The 19,602-nt window shown below is 43.7% G+C and overlaps 1 protein-coding gene and 1 long non-coding RNA gene across 2 annotated transcripts in view; one reads left to right on the forward strand and one right to left on the reverse strand.

The window, feature by feature from the left end:
- Positions 1–18,701, forward strand: part of LOC138657448 (oocyte zinc finger protein XlCOF22-like) — a 111,645-nt gene extending 92,944 nt beyond the window's left edge. The window contains exon 7 of the mRNA XM_069745242.1: positions 14,016–18,701. Coding sequence (XP_069601343.1) covers positions 14,016–15,352 — 1,337 coding nt within the window. The 3' untranslated portion in view covers positions 15,353–18,701. The remainder of the gene's footprint in view (positions 1–14,015) is intronic.
- LOC138657476 (uncharacterized) overlaps positions 1–19,602 on the reverse strand; it is a 119,264-nt gene that overhangs the window by 61,143 nt on the left and 38,519 nt on the right. Inside the window, exon 3 of the long non-coding RNA XR_011317049.1 lies at positions 12,696–12,911. This is a non-coding gene — a long non-coding RNA (uncharacterized lncRNA). The remainder of the gene's footprint in view (positions 1–12,695; positions 12,912–19,602) is intronic.

The raw sequence follows: 19,602 nt of genomic DNA on the forward strand, positions 1-19,602 counted from the left end.
TCATTTTTATGCTCCTCCACCTACATTTTCTCTGCTTTTTGTTCTTCAGTTGTTGTTTATATGTGTGCACTTGAATAAAAAAAAATGTTTGAAAAACGTCTATTATAATTATTGTTATTTTCTGTAGAAAAATAAGAAAAGCAGAAAAAAAAACAATCAAAAGCATTACTGTTGGATCTCACAATAATACATTACAAAAAATATAATTATTAATAAATAACCACAAATGAAACTCTAAAAATAAACGAAAACAAGCAAGGAGTCAAAATGACTCCTTTCAGTAGTTCTAGGCGGGGTCACGAGTCCAGTAGTCCTAGTGTTAAACACGTCCAGTAGTGGATATATATTGACATGCAGATCAAGGTGACTGCGCTGAGACATATGTATTCCAAGATACTTAAAATTGGAGACAATGGGCAGCAGCGAGAGGGTTTCAAGGCATGGCATTGGCAGACTTATCCCAATTTATATATAGGCCAGAAAACTTACTAAATTTATCAAACATTATTACTTTTGGTAATGTATCTTCTGTCTGGTCCATAAACACCACCATATCGTCAGCATAAAGACCAATAATGTCCACTCGATCAGCAATATGTATCCCTTTAATGTCTACAGAGGACCTCATCCGTATTGCCAAGGCTTCTATAGCCAAGGCAAATAGAGCTGGGGAGAGAGGGCATCCCTGGCGAGTTCCCCTATGCAAGGAAAATGGTGCAGATATAGAGCCGTTTACCACCATACGTGCCCCAGGCTTCGCATATAGTGTACCTATCCCTCTCAGAAATTTATTCCCGAACCTATATTTCCGTAGACATGCAACTAAAAAGGACCACTCAAGGGAGTCAAAAGCCTTGGCTGCGTCCAGCGAAGCCAATGCCCACTTGTTATCCGGTTCTAGTGAACTATATTGAATGACCGATTGCACCCGTCTGATATTAATAGAAGTATTTTTCCCGGGCATAAAACCGGTTTGATCTAGGTGTATGAGATCTAATATGATCGCATTCAATCTAGTAGCTAGAATTTTAGTAAAAATTTTATAGTCCACATTCACCAAAGAAATTGGTCTATATGATCCACAATCCAGAGGATCCTTCCCTTCCTTCCTGAGCACGATGATAATAGCATCATAAAACGTTTCGGGCACAGATTCTCCCTCCCATATTCCCCTACGTACCTTCAGCAACATAGGTGCCAATTTACCACGGTATTTCCTATAAAATTGAATGGGAAACCCATCAGGTCCCCAGGCCTTCCCAGTAGCCATATCTGCTATAGCATGTTCTACCTCTTCCAGAGTAAATTCAGCCTCCATAAGGGCTCGTTGGGATGGGCTTAGCGAGGGGAATGTTATATCCGATAAATAATCCAAGCATTCATCAACATCAAAACCACTATTAGACTTGTACAGCGAAGTATAATAATCATAAAAGCCCTGAAGTATTCCATCAGTAGAGGACACCAATGAGCCATCGGACACCCGGATCTGCAATATTGTGTTGGAGATGCTATGCTGACGCACCAAGAAGGCCAGGAGTGTGCTGGCCTGATTCCCCAGCTCAAAATAGGACTGACAAGTGAAAAATAATTTGCGTTTTGACTTAGCGTCTGCATGTTGGGTATATAGTCTCTGGGAAGTAAGCCACTCAATTCTATTACTGCTGGACTGATTGGCTATATAAGTGGCCTCCGAGTCTTTTAATCTTTGCTCTATCTCCTCGTCCTCCCTCGCCGTCACCCTCTTGATATAGGAAATAGTAGAAGACAAGCATCCTCTCAAGTATGCCTTCAGGGTATCCCAGAATAAACCAAGGTTTTGGAGTTCCGAATGTGTTAGCATAAAACCATTCAACTGATCAACTGTCCTATCACTAGAGTCTATCAATTTTAACCAGAAGGGATTCAATTTCCAGGACCTATTGTTGTTATCGGATTGCCCATATTTAAGTTTAAGAATAATTGGGCTATGGTCTGAGATCCCCCGATTACCATGTTCAATGCTATCCACCCGTAATGCCAAACCACCCGACCCAAATATATAGTCTATTCGAGATAGAGACTGCCTAGTAGACGAGTGGCAGGTGTACCCTTTAACTTTTGGATGATTTATTCTCCATAAATCTAGCCACCCGCTCCCTTCCATAAACATTGCTAATTAAGAGGGGTGTTGAGGTAGAGCTTCCCCTGATGCTACGTCGTCCAATCTCAATCTATCCATGGATTGATTCATAATTAAATTAAAGTCTCCCATACAAATAACATTGGCTTCCGGATATTTTAAGGAGAAACCCAGAGCCATACATAGGATTGACATGTTGGCAGGAGGGGGGTTATAGATACATAACAACACATACTCTCGTGAGTTAATAAATGCATGCACAAAGACGAAACGACCCTCTGGATCACGTCTCGCCTCCTTGGCCTCCCATCTGACCTCCTTGTGTATCAGCAGAGAGACCCCTCTTGAATAGCTAGTGTGGAATGCGTGTAGGGACCATTGTACCCATGGCTTTTGCATACATCGAGCCGTGTCTCTTGTTAAATGTGTCTCTATTAGTGCTACAACATGAGGGTGATATCTTTTTATCTGCGAAAATACCTTAATTTTCTTTCGAGGGGTTTTTATACCTCGTATGTTCCAGGTCATACATATAAGTTCAACCCCCATGTTTACTCTTAAAGGGGGAATTAATGCATATCATTATTGTTCGGGTGCAGTTCAGCGGCATCACACAGAGCAAAGAGTTAGTATTAGAGGCAACCATATTTAGTAAACAACCAAAACTAGTACATAAAACTGAACTAAACAAAACTTGAACAGTAGGGGAGTATATTTCCATACTCCCACAGTCAAATTGAAAAGGGGATACCCTCACTGGATTCAGTGTCCGGTATTGTTGACATTTTCCGCACCCAGACAGAAAGCTCTATCTATATTGCCATTAATCAGGGAACCCAGGTTAGGAGTCTTCCGCATTCGACCCCCCGCGAGACCGCAGCCACTCGGTCGCCTCCGCTGGGTCCGTGAAGAATAAGGAGGAGCCCTTATGGACGATACGAAGCCGGGCTGGATAAAGCATGGAGTAGACGATGTTCTTATCTCTAAGTTTTCTTGACATCCATAAGTCGTGCCCGCTGCTTTTGAAGTTCCATGGAAAAATCTGGAAAGATCGATATGGTAGCATTATCGAATTTAATGAGGCCCTTCTGTCGCGCCAAGCGAAGGATGGCATCTCTGTCTCTACAATTAAGGAGACGTGCCAGGAAAGGCCGTGGTGGAGCTCCAGGAGGAAGAGGTCTCTTCAGGACCCTATGGGCCCTCTCCACCGAGAATGTCGAGGAGAATCCATCTCCCAATGACGACTTAAGCCATTCCTCCAGAAACTGCTCAGGCTGCTGACCCTCCGACCGCTCCGGGTGACCTATAATAAGGATATTATTGAGGCGCAGTCTATTTTCCAAGTAGTCTGCCTTTTGCTTCCAGGCATTTACGGATCCAGCAGCTTTAGTCAGTTTAGCTTCCATAGGGGTGATAGTGTCTTCTATATGAGACACCCTCGTTTCAACCTCTGAGATGCGCCCTCTCATAGCTTGCATGTCATGTCGCAGGCGTCCCACCTCAGTATGCACATCTTCTATTTTCTCCGTAAGAGATGATCTAGTGAGGGAGCCTGCATCAACTGCTCTGATGCCTGTTTAAGAGTCAGTTCATCCTCTCCTCCCTCCTCATTACTATCAGAGGGGTGACCTTTACGCTGGGATGGTGCAGGATTATTTCTAAGATTGCGCACATTATCATGAGGATCGTCTTTGGCATATTTGTTTAATTTTTCAGCAGCCGTTGTTCCTCTAGAGTGCTGCATGGTGGGTACTCACAAGGGGATCTCACAAAGCGACCTCAGGGGTAGTTATGGATAAGTTATATTCCGATTTCTAGTCTTGTACTATGAAGCCCAAAGTTATAAGACAAGAGTCCGCTGAGAAGGCAGCTTAGGGTATCCGGTATATTAAGTGTTATGACCTGGTGGTTAGGAGCACCCGGAATGACCTGATAGTTAAACCTCATACAGGACAAGCTCTGGGATGTGGGAGCTCTGCTGACCGCAAGCCCTAATCCTATCACACACACTAGAAATAGCCGTGGAGCGCTCCTGACCAGACCTAGGCGCCTCGTCACAGCCTAAGAACTATCTAGCCCTAGAGATAGAAAATAAAGCCTACCTTGCCTCAGAAATTCCCCAAAGGTAAAGGAAGCCCCCCACATATATTGACTGTGAGTAAAGATGAAAGTCACAAACACAGAAATGAAACAGGTTTCAGCAAAGGGAGGCCAGACTTACTAAATAGACAGAGGATAGGAAAGGTAACTTTGCGATCAGCACAAAAACCTACAAAAGACCATGCAGAGTGTGCAAAAAGGACCTCCGCACCGACTCACGGTGCGGAGGGGCCACTCTGCATCCCAGAGCTTCCAGCTAGCAAGACAAAATCATGATAACCAGCTGGACAAGAAAACAGTGAACAAATAATGACTATCAGGAACTTAGCTTCTGCAGGAGAAGGCAGGTCACCAGAGAGATCCAGGAGCGAACTGAACCAATGCAAAAACATTGACAGCTGGCATGGAGTAACGATCTGAGAAGAGTTAAATAGAGCAGCAAACCAAAGGATAAACCACGTCACCTGTGTAAGGAACCTCAGAAGCAGCAGCTTCACTCATAGCCACCAGAGGGAGCCCATAAACAGAACTCACCGAAGTACCATTCACGACCACAGGAGGGAGTTCAACAACAGAATTCACAACAATTAAGATAGCCGCTGTAACACAAGCCGTGCAGTTCCACAGTTACCATAAGGGGAGCAGCTAGAAAGGGGTTAATCCCTGTAATGTTATGGCGTTAGCAGGGAAAATGTCCACCCGACGGGGGCGCAGGTCCCACTTTCTCAGGGCACACGCTGCACCACCCCTACTTCTTCAGGCACACACTCACCGCCCAGCGCCGCTGATAAGATTAAAAGCGCAACTTCCCGGGGGGGCGTGTCCAGCAGCCGGAGAAGAAGGACGCATGGTGGAGAGCTCCAACAAAAAGGAGAAAAAAGGTCTTCCCCCGGACCTTAATCAAGCGTGGACCTCCAAATATCTCCAGGCAACTCACCCGGACCAAGGGAGACCCTCAGCCGGTGATCCCCTTCCACAAGGAGACACCGCACCGGAACCACAGGCCTAGAGCGGCCGTACAGCACAGCTCATCGAGCACAAGCCGGCACAGCGGGCGGCGCGTGGCGAGGTGAGCAGCGGCAGCAAGAAGCCCGCGGACCCCCGATGAGCTGAGGGGGGCAGTGAAGGAGAGTCCCTCTCGCCCCTGATTCCCTGCGAAGCTCGCCGAGGGAGCGCCGCAGGCGTGCTCTGCTGGGACCCCTGCGGGTGAATCCCTGGGGAGTGCGCGGTCTGCGCTCCATCGGCCCCCTCAGGCTCTGCGGGCGATACAGGAGAGCTCGGCAGACAGAGCGCGGTGAGCACCCGCGGGGAGAAAACAGCAGGCGTGCTCAAAAGGAACCCCTGCGGGTGAATCCCCGAGGAGTGCGCAGACTGCGCTTCACCGATCCCCCCGGGCCCTGCAGACGGCACAGAGAGGCTCGGCAGACGGCGCGTGGTGAGCGCTCACGGAGAGAACGCCGCAGGCATCCTGGAATCCCTGCTGGGGGAACCCCGAAGGGCACACCTCACTAAAGAGGAAGACAAGGAAGGTAGGACTGTTATAGGTGGGATAGGAGAACCCCTGGGGCACTCACCATTGTGCCGTCAGCGTGGATTGTTTTCCCGCCATTGAGAGGGTGGACGCCATCTTGGGGACGGAGCCCATCATAGAGAAGCGCCATTCCAGGGCGGGTGTATTCAAGATAACCGGCACCCCTGCATACCATTCTGCTTATCATCCCTGCTGTAGAAGCGGTGCAGCCACCCCACCATAGCCCCTTACTGGGCCGTCATTGTGCCTTATTTACATTATTATTAACAAACAGAACCCCAGCACACCACGTAACAAGTCTACAATATTCAAGCTCAGACCTCTGGTGACACCTAGTGCTGGAACTGTGTATAACATCTAAAGGCTCCCTTTCCTGGATCAAGTCATTGTATATGCCCCACTAACTTCAAGATCATAACTAACGCACCTCGGAGGGGGCTTGCTGATTGGGGGCTTTGCCTGATGTGGTGACTGATACTCCCTCATGCTCCCCTGAACATTAATATGGGCAATTTATAGCAGCAGACATATATGGGTAAAACTAAGAAGACTTCTGGGCAACCCACAAGCTTACACAAGGAGCATCCTATAGAGGATATGGAACGGTTCTTAAACCAGCCACTCCAAACAAGGAACACCAGATCAACAATGTCGCAAACCCCGCACAAAAATAGTTCCTCCTTAAAAGAGCCACAGACCTCACATACCTCTCCTAAAAAAACAACAGGCAACAATAGTGGAGATGGAGACATGCCTGAGGACATGAATATAGCTGATCTGAGTAAATACATTAAAGCTCTTCCAACTAAAACGGATCTGGAAAGTTTTGCGTGCAGGCTTGAGAACTCGTACAAAAAGGAGATACATAATTTACAGACAGAATTTACATCACGTATAGAAGAGGTGGAAAAGTCACAAGAGGATATCTCACAGGAGCTCCGGGCACACAGAGAAATCTTAATGGACCACACCATGAAACTGGAGAAAATGTCATCTGGCCTTGAAGACCTGGAGAATCGCAACAGGCGTAACAATATTCGTATTCGTGGCCTTCCAGAATCTGTCAGTCCTCAAGACCTAGACCGTACGGTCCAGAGAATATTTCTGGACATTCTCGGCGACCACGAGGATAACACCATTGAGTTTGACAGGATTCATAGATCCCTTGGTCCTAAACCCACGTCTGAGTCGCGCCCAAGAGATGTCATCTGCAGGGTGCATTACTTCAGAGTTAAGGAGACCATCATGATGGCCTCTAGGAAAAAGGGACCCCTTCAGTTTGAAGGCCATCCAATCTTACTCCTGTCAGATCTATCCAGGCGCACCCTATTCTTGCGCAAAGCTCTGAAGCCCCTGCTGGAGGTTCTCAAGGAAAGAGATATCCCCTACAGGTGGGGGTTCCCATTCCAATTAACAGCATCCAAAGGTGGCAAAAGCGCTTACTTCCGCCGGATTGGGGACTTGGCTAACTTCCTGGGCACGTTTGAACTTCCACTTATAGATCTTCCAGACTGGCCTTTGGTTCCGACACTCCCAGATATGCTCCTCCAAGGTGGCTCAAGGTTCCCCGTTCCAAGAATCGTCATACTAACGAAGGCTCCTCAGATCCTCCATGAAGTTCTTCTCTCATCTTTTATTCCATTTTCTTCTTAGTTTCAATTAGTTTCTATTCATTGTTGCTATGTACTCAGATACTCTGCTGCAGTTGAGTGGTTTCATGAACACTTATTGTTAATAGGCTAAGTCTTCTGGCGGGGCGGTCTGTTTCGCCATGGGCTGGCTTTGGAGGTTTGATCTTATTTAAGCACTCGGACGCGTGGTGTCCGGCATGTCATCGGTGAATTTGTCCCCTCTTCACCCCCCCCCCTTTTTTTTTTTTTTTTACCACTGTGTTCTCTGATGACATGCGGGACATATCGCTGGTGCAAGGACTATTTTTCTGTTCAACTAGACGTTATGTTTGAAAGTTCTCGTTCATGGGACCTATCAAGTTCGGGGGGGTTGGGGGAGATCGGTGTCTCCCTCGGCTTCCTTTATCCAACTAAGGTGCACGGGTGAAGGGAGGGGAGGAGACTTCTCCTTCTCCATTCTTTTGCCCTAACTACACGGATACATAGTCTGATTTGGTGCGTCAAATCTAACGCACCTTCTTTTATGTTTTCCATGTTCTATTATTTCTTCTCTACCCCACCTTTTTCTCTTCCCCCCCTATTGTTTCTTCCCTTCTACCCTTGGTTGTCGTGTGTTCTGGCGGATGGAGCGCATGGGATGGCGTAAAGGTATTTGATAATGGATGAAGTTAAATTTTGCTCCTTCAATGTAAAGGGGCTAAATATACCAGAAAAAAGACGGCGGGTCCTATTTGATAGCCACAAAAAGAAGGTCTCGGTGCTACTGCTCCAAGAGACACATTTCAAATCTGGGGTGGTACCACACTGTACCACGAAAAATTATCCCAAATGGTATCACTGCCCAAATCCATTTTCAAAGTCAAAAGGTGTCTCAATAGCCTTCCACAAATCCTTTATGCCTGAGATCTTAGACTCACAAATTGATAAAAATGGCAGATATATCTTCCTACTCATCACATGGGCAGCACGTAAGCTTGTAATTGCTAACGTATATTTCCCAAACCAATGGCAACAGAAGTTTGGAGCCGATTGCAAAAGACGTCTCGAGGAGTTTGCTGGTTCCTCTCCTGTGATACTTGGGGGCGACTTTAATATTCCTATGAACCCTGCAGTGGATGTCTCTTCGGGTAAGTCTTCATATCCTACATCTTCTATTAAAAAAATAAAATCCCAGCTGCGCAGCTTGAGACTGGTAGATGTCTGGAGGGTTCTTAACCCAACAACTAAAGATTATAGCTTCTTCTCAAAAATACATAACACTTAGGGTATGTGCACACGTCTGGATTTTTAGGGTTTTTTTTGCGGAATTTCGCTATAAAAACGCTATAATTCCTCATCAAAAACGCTAAAAATATGCATCCTATCATTTAGAATGCATTCCGGAATTTTTGTGCAGATGGATGCGTTTTTTTCTGCAAAAAAAACGCATTCCGCAAAAAAAATGAACATGCTCATTCTTTTTGCGTATTTTTTGCGGATTCCCTAATAAAAGGACTTTCAGGGAAAAAAAAACGCAAAAATTCCGCGCAAAAAACGCGAAAAATCAGCGCGGAAAAAAACGCGATTTTCTGCCAGAAATCTCCGGATTTTCTCAGGAAAAAACCTGACGTGTGCACATAGCCTTACAGTAGAATAGACTACTTTTTCGTCTCACATAAGTTGCTTGATATGCAGGTAAAGGCGGACGTGGGGTCAATATTGTGGTCAGATCACGCCCCTATTTACCTAACAATCTCACTTCATTCTGCCTTGAGATCAGGTTTCTCATGGCGCCTGAACGAAAATCTGCTACAGGATCCCATATGTAAATCTAAGATTCATCAAACAATCACAGATTTCCTGACCGACCACGAGGAAGACACCACGTCCCCCACTGTAAAATGGGAAGCTTTGAAAAGTGTAATAAGAGGCGTCCTCATCTCTCATGGCGCTAGGTTAAAAAAAGAAAGAGCAGCGGAAATACTTAGCCTAACAGAACAAATCCACCAATTAGAAAACAAACATAAACGAGACCTTGAGGCCAGCACATTTGCTAGGCTCTCCTCGGCTAAACAAAAACTGCTATCTATAATAGACCAAAAATCCAAATGCCTCAGAGAAAGACTCAAGAGTCGCTTCTATCAGCTCGGCAATAAAAGTGGTAGACTCTTGGCCAGAGCCCTTAACCAACGCAACCCCAATACCTACATTACTTTTATTAAAAACAAAGAGGGGAAGAAAGTGTTTAATACCAGAGATATTCTTTCTAACTTCAGTGAATACTACAAATCTCTATATAACATAGCGGGTCACTATAAAGAGGCTCCACTACATTCTCTCCGTAATAAAATCAAATCATATTTACAGGAACATAAATTACCCACACTGCCGGAAGGCGATTTACTTGATCTTGAAAAGGAATTCTCAGTGGAGGAGGTATCTGAGACCATCGGCGCCTTGAAACAGGGCAAGAGCCCGGGCCCCGATGGATTCTCAGCAGGCTTTTACAAGTCATTCAACACACTACTTAGTCCTATACTTCTGAAGGCGTGTAATTTTGTCTCTCTTGGAGGCTCTTTCCCTACTCAGGCACTCATCGCTCACATAACACTTCTCCCTAAGCCTGGTAATGACCCTTCTACATGCGATAATTACCGCCCGATCTCTTTCATAAACCTGGATATTAAAATATATGCAAAAATGTTAGCCAATAGATTATGTCCCCTTTTATCAAAACTAATAAACCAGGATCAGGTGGGCTTCGTTCCAGGGCGAGAGGCGAGAGACAACACAATCCGAACTATTTCTCTAATAGACAGCGGGCAGAGAGGGGGACCCCCTGTGTATCATGTCAATTGATGCTGAAAAGGCCTTTGACCGGGTCCATTGGGAATTTATTTCTCAGACCCTAGAGGAAATTGGCCTAAAAGAAAATATGCTGCGTAGGATCTCCGCCATATATTCTTCTCCTAGTGCTCAGGTTAAGATAAACAGCACACTATCAGATATGTTCCCGGTCAGAAATGGTACAAGGCAGGGGTGCCCACTCTCCCCCCTCTTATATATCCTAACAATGGAACATTTAGCTGTGGCCTTGAGAAACAACCCATCAATTAATGGTATAAAACTACGTTCTGACGAACATAAGCTAGCACTTTTTGCAGATGACATTCTCCTATATATCACGAACCCCTCTACGAGTCTGCCAAACATCATTTCGGAGTTACATAAATTTGGCCAACTAAGTAACTTCAAAATGAATTCTCATAAATCCGAAATCCTAAACATTTCACTCCAACTCCCCTTGGTGGATCAATTAAGGAAGACCTTCCCATTCAAATGGAGCTTTGATTTCCTTACTTATTTAGGTATTAAAATTACAAGCAAAACGTCTAAACTGTATGAAACCAATCTTGCGCCAATTCTACAGAAAACAAACTCAGACTTAGAGAGGTGGCACAGACTCCATCTGTCATGGCTGGGTAGGATCAATGCAGTTAAGATGGACCTCCTGCCCCGTCTCCTATATTTTTTTCAAACAATTCCCCTATATCTACCAGCCTCTTTCTTTTCCCGCCTCAAACAAATAATTACCCGTTTTATTTGGTCTCATAATCGGGCACGTATTTCATACACAACATTAAGTAGATCTAAACTGGCGGGTGGACAGGGTCTCCCGAATCTCGCGATTTATAGTTATGCATCAATGGGAACTTGTATCCTAGACCTCTATCACAGTAAAAACAACAAAAAGTGGGTAAACCTAGAAAACGATCTTAACGGGTGCGATTCCCAAGTTGTACTTTGGACAGGAGGCAAGGGGCTAGGGCCAGGCACCTATATACCCTTCCTCACACGAAATATATTGCTTCTTATTAAAAACCGAAACAAAGACCTTCAGATCACAACTCTCCCGGGCCCCTTAATCCCAATTTATAACAATTCTACTTTTCCGGCGGGGCTGAATAGAGAGACATTTCTAAATAAGAGAAAAGATTCCAAACCCATCATCCATGACTATTTAAAAGAAACTGGGATGAAGTCCCTTCGGGAACTATTCCCAGAGGAGGAAACACGCTCTGTTGACTGGTTCTTCTATGAACAACTTAAAAGTTATATCCACTCAATTTCTAAACAAACCAATATCTGCAGGCCGCTAACTCCCTTTGAGATGCTTTGCATATCAGCGAGCCCCCCAGACCATACTGTCTCGCTGCTATATAAGATCTTCCAAGAGGGGAGGGCTCCACTGCAGGGTTGGCCATTGTTTTTCTCGAAATGGGAGGGTGATTTGGGAAGGCCCTTGTCAGCTGAAGACAGAAGGAAAATTCTTCTCTTCTCGTCTAGATCGTCATTATGCGCGGTATCACCAGAGAGGAGCTATAAGATTCTAGCAAGATGGTATAGATGCCCCGTCATGGTGCATGCAGTGTTCCCCACGACCCCTGACACCTGCTGGAGATGCTTAAAGGAAATGGGCTCTTACATGCATATCTTGTGGGACTGCCCCCCCATAAAGGAATTGTGGTTGGCTGTCTTTGAACTCCATAACAAGCTATCTATTACACAGATCCAACCTTCAGCAAGTCTAGCATTGTTGTCCCTAAGCAATTTGTCAATATCTAGGTTCAAGAGGGGCATCCTTAGACACTTTCTTACCGCAGTCAGAAATCTAATACCTCGGTTTTGGAAACAAGAAAAATTTCCTACCCGTACAGAATTTGTGGCAGACATTTATAGAATGGAGCAGCTGATAAACCAGTCATCAGGTAATGTAGAAAAAACCTACAACATATGGGCCCCAAGGATCGCTTTTAGGGAAACTCCTGAACTAGATCTCTGGGTTTCCAGAACCCGACACAGTATGTAGCTTATTTTCGTCTACTTCCGGGCCGTTTCTCGGCATGCGTTCTGTCCGCTGGGATATGGAGGCAGCCACACTCCTTCCTTGAATTCCCCACACCCACATCCTTCCCTCTCTTCTTCTTTCTACCCCCTTTTATTTCCCCTTTCTTACTTTCTCTGTTTGTCTTCCTCATATCCAGTTTTGATTATACATATTGTATTTTAAATAACTACAAAGGAATCTAACAATGGTTGCCAAATATCCCGGCTACTCTTTATTGTTATCACCTCATAATCTCGGGATAGCCATGAGCATTATTAAACAGAAAGTTAAATCATAAGACTTAAATGCTGTAACTATGCTCTTCCTGTTTGACTTGAAACTATTGCATATCATTGCACAGATGTACCAGTTTGTACTGTTTACTTTTATTTTTTATTGCTGTGACCAATAAAAATGATTTATACAAAAGCGCAACTTCCCTACCTGTCAGGGTGTGCGCTAAGTTGATGGCCGCTGCCCCAGGCACGTACCGCCACTTGTCAGTCCTCACAGCTCTTGCGTGCAGGCACCCCGCCGCGCTCACCAGCACCATCCACCGCCGCTGCTTCTGAGATGAAAGGGACCCGGCTCCAGCAGAGAGCAGCGCCGCGTCCCGTATGCCTTCCCAGCTTCCACATGTCCATAAATGATTTTAAGGCACTGTTTATCGAAAAATATTACAAGGATGTTACAAAAGAGACAATTGCAAATATGTACAAGGTAATTATAAAATATACAGGGGTTAAATGAGAAGTAACACTTACATGTGCTCAGTTCATATCAGTTCAGGCAACCAGGCTAGTGGGCTTCCATCTGTCCCAATGAATTAGGACTGGTTAGGTACAGCCCTTCAGGTCAAACTCACATGGCTTCCAGCAGACAGACTCACTGTTGGAATCTGGCCAGAAATCTTATAGCTGCAGCTTGTGACATCACAGAAAGGGGTTGGAGTACTCCGTCCCTCCTACCTCCTCAGTCTTAGTAATTCAACCTTAAATTTGTCTAATTTCTATAACTCTGCTCCAGAACATGTCATAGTCATAACAAACCCAGCATTCATCTCGTATTAACGTTGGCATTCTAATGAGATCAAATATGTCCTAAGTAGAAATCCGTACTTTATTCCCTGATGGAGTTAGAAGCTCATGTTTACCGTGATGGATAGATGCTCCGATGGACTTTAGCAATATCTATCTAAGATTCTCTTGGCCCCAGTCATTGGCCCAATATCTTACAATAATGGAACAAAGGACTCTCATGGATTCTAGAAACTTCTAATCCAGTTTCTGCTAGAGGAAGATTCCAGCCTGGTCATAAATTCCTTTGCTCTCAGAGCTAGAGGCAATAAAATCTCCCCCACACGCATTGAAAAGGAAAGCTAAACACAGTGAAGGGGGGGTCGCCGCCCACACTATATGTGCTGGCAGGGAAACAAACTTATATGATATTTCATACAATATCGTGACAATGGACCTGAGTGGGGACTTGTTTTTTGTGAGAAGAGAATTGGTATTATTTTTGCCTACATAACATTGATTGGTTTCTTTTTATTCGATATTTGGGAGGCAGAATGAACAAACGGTTGATCACTACACACTACTTGTTCATCCAACAAGGTTTTCTATTAGACTGTGAACTGTCATTGTCTTGGTAAATAAAGTATTTTTTACATGGCTTGCCATTTTATGGACTGTTTAAGTAGAAATGTTAAAAAATATAAAATTCAAGAATATTTTTATAAAAAAAATTGTTTTTTTATCTTAGATGACTGTACCAGGAGATCAGAGGGACAGCTGACATCTTCAATTTTTAAATCTGATGATCTTGAAATCCTACAAGATACAACTGAAGTGATTGCTTTTACTCCAGATATACCATCATCCATTCACAGCAAAGATTTGTCATCTGATCCTATGAAACAGGTCCCATCTTCTGATTCATTACTGACTACTAAGGAAAGTCAAAGTAAAAAAAAAGGCATTAAAAAACTAACTGCTCCTAAAGCAAAGAAGTCATTTTCATGTTCAGAATGTGGCAAATGTTTTAGCAAGAAATCAGAATTCATTTATCACCATAGAACTCACACAGGAGAGAAGCCTTTTTCCTGTTCAGAATGTGGGAAATGTTTTGCGCGTAAATCACTGCTTGTTATTCACCAGAGAACTCACACAGGGGAGAAGCCATATTCATGTTCAGAATGTGGGAAATGTCTTAGCAACAAATCAGAATTGGTTTATCACCATAGAACTCACACAGGAGAGAAGCCTTTTTCCTGTTCAGAATGTGGGAAATGTTTTGCGCGTAAATCACTGCTTGTTATTCACCAGAGAACTCACACAGGGGAGAAGCCATATTCATGTTCAGAATGTGGGAAATGTTTTAAATTAAAAAATACTCGTGATAGCCATCAAAGAACCCACACAGGGGAGAAGCCTTTTTCCTGTTCAGAATGTGGGAAATGTTTTATCCAGAACTCACATCTTGTTAGCCATCAAAAAACCCACACAGGGGAGAAGCCTTTTTCCTGTTCAGAATGTGGGAAATGTTTTGCGCGTAAATCACTGCTTGTTATTCACCAGAGAACTCACACAGGGGAGAAGCCATATTCATGTTCAGAATGTGGGAAATGTTTTAAATTAAAAAATACTCGTGATAGCCATCAAAGAACCCACACAGGGGAGAAGCCTTTTTCCTGTTCAGAATGTGGCAAATGTTTTATCCAGAACTCACATCTTGTTAGCCATCAAAAAACCCACACAGGGGAGAAGCCTTTTTCCTGTTCAGAATGTGGGAAATGTTTTATCCGGAAATCACATCTTGCTAGCCATCAAAGAACCCACAGAGGGGAGAAGCTTTTTTCCTGTTCAGAATGTGGAAAATGTTTTAACCATAAAAGTAGTCTTGTTACACACAAAATAACTCACACGGGGGAGAAGCCTTTTTCTTGTTCAGAATGTGGAAAATGTTTTGCACATAAAAAAGTGCTTGTTAATCACCAGATAACTCACACGGGGGAGAAGCCTTTTTCCTGTTCAGAATGTGGGAAATGTTTTAACTATAAAAGTAATCTTGTTACACACACAATAACTCACACGGGGTAGAAGCCTTTTTCTTGTTCAGAATGTGGAAAATGTTTTAAATGGAAAGCGCTTCTTGTTAGACATCAGAGCAGTCACTCGGAAGAGAAGCCTTTTTCATTTTCTTAATGTGGGAAATATTTTACTTGGAAATCAACTGTTAATAAACATCAGAGACATCACTTGGGGAATGTTGGAATAGTTTTAACCAGTGATGCGCGAGCACTAAAATGCTCGGGTCGAGCAAATTGGAATTCTCGGGTACTCGACCAGAGCAACCAGCCCAATGTAAGTCTATGGGAAACCCGAATAATTTTACCTCGACCCCCTCGGGGGTCTTTTTAAGGTCTAAAAGTGTCTGAAAATGAAAACTCTGCTCAAGTGACCCAGGAACATCATGGGGAATCGCCCCTGGAAGCATTTCTGACTCCTAGGTCACAGCTGTAAGCAATGTTGTCAGAGTTTCACGCCATTTTTACAGGTGCACAAAAAACATACGAAAACTAAACGAAAATGGATTTTGCTGGGAAATATGTTAAAGTACATCCTTTCCAGGGTAATGAGTTGAATATAAGGCAAAATTATTAACCCCAGACCAAAATGTTCCTCCATCACTTGGACTATGTTCACACGCAGAGTTTTTGATGCGTTTTTCAACTGTAACATTGCTTTCAACCAATACAAATGCATTCACTGGGAAATGTCATTGTAAGATTTAACAACCCTAGCTGGCCATGTGGTGTATGACACATAAGGAGACATCTTGTTTCATTTATGAAGGAGGGACTCTTAAAGTCACAAAGCCTATTTTTAGAGGGGCATTAGGCGGCATTAATATTCTTAAAGGGCAATTATTAAACAGTGAGTCTCCTATGCTGTTACTGCCTATGAAGTGAGTGATTGGGCTGCCAAGAATTACAACGCACCCCAATACCCCTTTCACGAGAGGTACAGGAGTGCTTCCTTAAAAAATGTTGAATTGAAAGCAAGGCCTGCCCTGCTTTCAAGTCATATGCATCCCAATAAGTCTATGCACCCAGGTACTGGATGGCCACAGGAAAGCCCACTTCACATTATTCAGTTGGTCCTGCCATACTGTTTTCTTATGCATTGAATGCAAGAGCCGCCTTGACCCAAATTTGCACGCACCCCAATCCCCCTTTGGAAGAAACATGGAGGAGGGCCTCATAAAAAATAAAAAAAGTCCCATTACAAAGGAGCGGGTCTCCTAGACTCGTAATACCCATACACTAAGTGTATGGGCTGACAACCATTTCACCATGGGGGTACATTTTTAAACACAATTTTTTATGGGGATCATAGACACCCTTGCCAAAAAATTGACTGGCTGTAGCAGCACGGAACACGTTAACCCTGGTGATCTAGTGGCAGTGGATGATGAGATGTGGAGGAAGGCCCTTACACTGAGGCTATGTTCACACGTTGCAGATTTTGCTGCGGATCTGCAGCGGATTGGCCGCTGTGGATTCGCAGCAGTTTTCCATGAGTTAACAGTACCATGTAAACCTATGGAAAACAAAATCTGCAGTACACATGCTGCTGAAAAAAACGCGTGGAAACGCTGCATTGTCTATTCCACAGCATGTCAATTCTTTGTGCGGATTCCGCAGCAGTTTACACCTGCTCCATAATAGGAATCCGCACAAAAACTGTCACAATTCCGCAGTAAATCCGCAGTGCGAATTTCCTGCAGATTTACCAAAATCATTGCGGAAAAATCCGCACTTCTTTCCGCAACGTGTGCACATACCCTAAGTGTATGGGCTGACAAACATTTCCCCATGGGGTAATTTTTTATTTTTTTTTACATTCAGCCCAAAATAGTGTTTACTGTTTAGAGCTAGGGTAACACACAGCAAAAAAGGTGAATGGAAGCCTTAAAGACACTTTGTAGACCAAAGATACATGAGGTGTGTCACGGAGATACCACACTGTAAAATATGTGGCCTGTGTTTTTATTTTAGCCCCAAAATAGTGTATAGAAATCAGGTCAAAGGCAGCAAACAGTGGAATGTAGCTCTGAAATGCCACAATTTGTAGGCCACAGATTCATCTGGCGTTTGAGATACCAGATTATTTAATATGTGGCCTATATATTTTTTACTGCTAAATAGTTTTTATAGCTAGGGTAACACACTGCAAAAAAAGGAGAATGGAAGCCTCAAAAGCACACTTTGTAGCCCACCGATAGATGAGGCGTGTCACGGAACTACTGTACCACACTGTAATATATGTTGTTTTTTACCAAAATAGTGTATAGACCTAGGGTATTAGACAGACCAAAAATTGGAATGTATGCATGAAAAACAACTATTTTTAGATCACACATAGAACGGGCATCGGACGTAGGTAACAGACAGTTTCAATATGTGGCCTGTATATTTTTAAAACCACAAAATACTGTATACACCAAGGGTAGCAGACCAAAAACTGGAATGTATGCCTGAAAAGCCAAGATTTGCAGACCACAGATAGACTAGACGTGTGACTGAGATAACAGAGTGTTTCAATACGTGGCCTGCATTTTTCACAATTTTAAAAAACAACAAAATACTGTATACACCAAGAGTAGACTAAAAACTGGAATGTGTGCCTGAAAAGCCAAGATTTGAAGACCACAGATAGACCAGACTTATGACTGAGATAAGACTTTCAATATGTGGGCTGTATTTTTTACAATTTTAAAAACAAGAAAATACTGTATACATCAAGGTTAGCAGTCTAGCAGACCAAAAACTGGAATGTATGCCTGAAAATCCAATATTTGAAGACCAAAGATAGACCAGGTGTCTGACTGAGGTAACAGACTTTCAATGGCCTGTATTTTGTAAAAAATTTAAAAACAAAATTCTGTATACAGCAAGGGTAGCGGACCAAAAAATGCAATGCATGCCTGCAAAGACACAAAAGAGCACAGTGAGGCCAAAAATACTCTGTTGTAAAAAAAAAAATCACAGTAATAAGCAAGTGCTAGTTAACCCCTTCATGACCGGGGGATTTTTCATTTTTCCGTGTTCGTTTTTCGCTCCCCTCCTTCCCAGAGCCATAACTTTTTTATTTTTCCGTCAATTTGGCCATGTGAGGGCTTATTTTTTGCGGGACGAGTTGTACTTTTGAACGACATCATTGGTTTTAGCATGTCGTGTACTAGAAAACGGGAAAAAAATTCCAAGTGCGGTGAAATTGCAAAAAAAGTGCAATCCCATATTGGTTTTTTGTTTGGCTTTTTTGCTAGGTTCACTAAATGCTAAAACTGACCTGCCATTATGATTCTCCAGGTCATTACGAGTTCATAGACACCAAACATGACTAGGTTATTTTTTATCTAAGTGGTGAAAAAAAATTCCAAACTTTGCTAAAAAAAAAAAAAAAAATTACGCCATTTTCCGATACTCGTAGCGTCTCCATTTTTCATCATCTGGGGTCGGTTGAGGGCTTATTTTTTGCGTGCCGAGATGACGTTTTTAATGATAGCATTTCGGTGCAGATACGTTCTTTTGATCGCCCGTTATTGCATTTTAATGCAATGTCGCGGCGACCAAAAAAACGTAATTCTGGCGTTTCGAATTTTTTTCCCGCTACGCTGTTTAGCGATCAGGTTAATACTTTTTTTTAATTGATAGATCGGGCGATTCTGAGCGCGGCGATACCAAATATGCGTAGATTTGATATTTTTTTTATTGATTTATTTTGATTGGGGCGAAAGGGGGGTGATTTAAACTTTTATGTTTTTTTTATTTTTTTCACATTTTTTTAAACTTTTTTTTTTTACTTTTGCCATGCTTCAATAGCCTCCATGGGAGGCTAGAAGCTGGCACAGCACGATCGGCTCTGCTACATAGCAGCGATCTGCTGATCGCTGCTATGTAGCAGAATTGCACGTGTGCTGTGAGCGCCGACCACAGGGTGGCGCTCACAGCGACGGGCAATCAGTAACCATAGAGGTCTCTAGGACCTCTATGGTTACCATTCACAAGCATCGCCGACCCCCGATCATGTGACGGGGGTCGGCGATGCCGTCATTTCCGGCCGCCCGGCCGGAAGCGGTAGTTAAATGCCGCTGTCTGCGTTTGACAGCGGTATTTAACTAGTTAATAGGTGCGGGCAGATCGCGATTCTGCCCGCGCCTATTACGGGCACATGTCAGCTGTTCAAAACAGCTGACATGTCCCGGCTTTGATGCGGGCTCACCGCGGAGCCCTGCATCAAAGCAGGGGAGCCGGCATCGGACGGTATAGTACGTCCGATGCCGG

This window comes from Ranitomeya imitator, chromosome 1 (assembly GCF_032444005.1).
Source record: "Ranitomeya imitator isolate aRanImi1 chromosome 1, aRanImi1.pri, whole genome shotgun sequence".
Classification (NCBI taxonomy): Eukaryota; Metazoa; Chordata; class Amphibia; order Anura; family Dendrobatidae; genus Ranitomeya; species Ranitomeya imitator.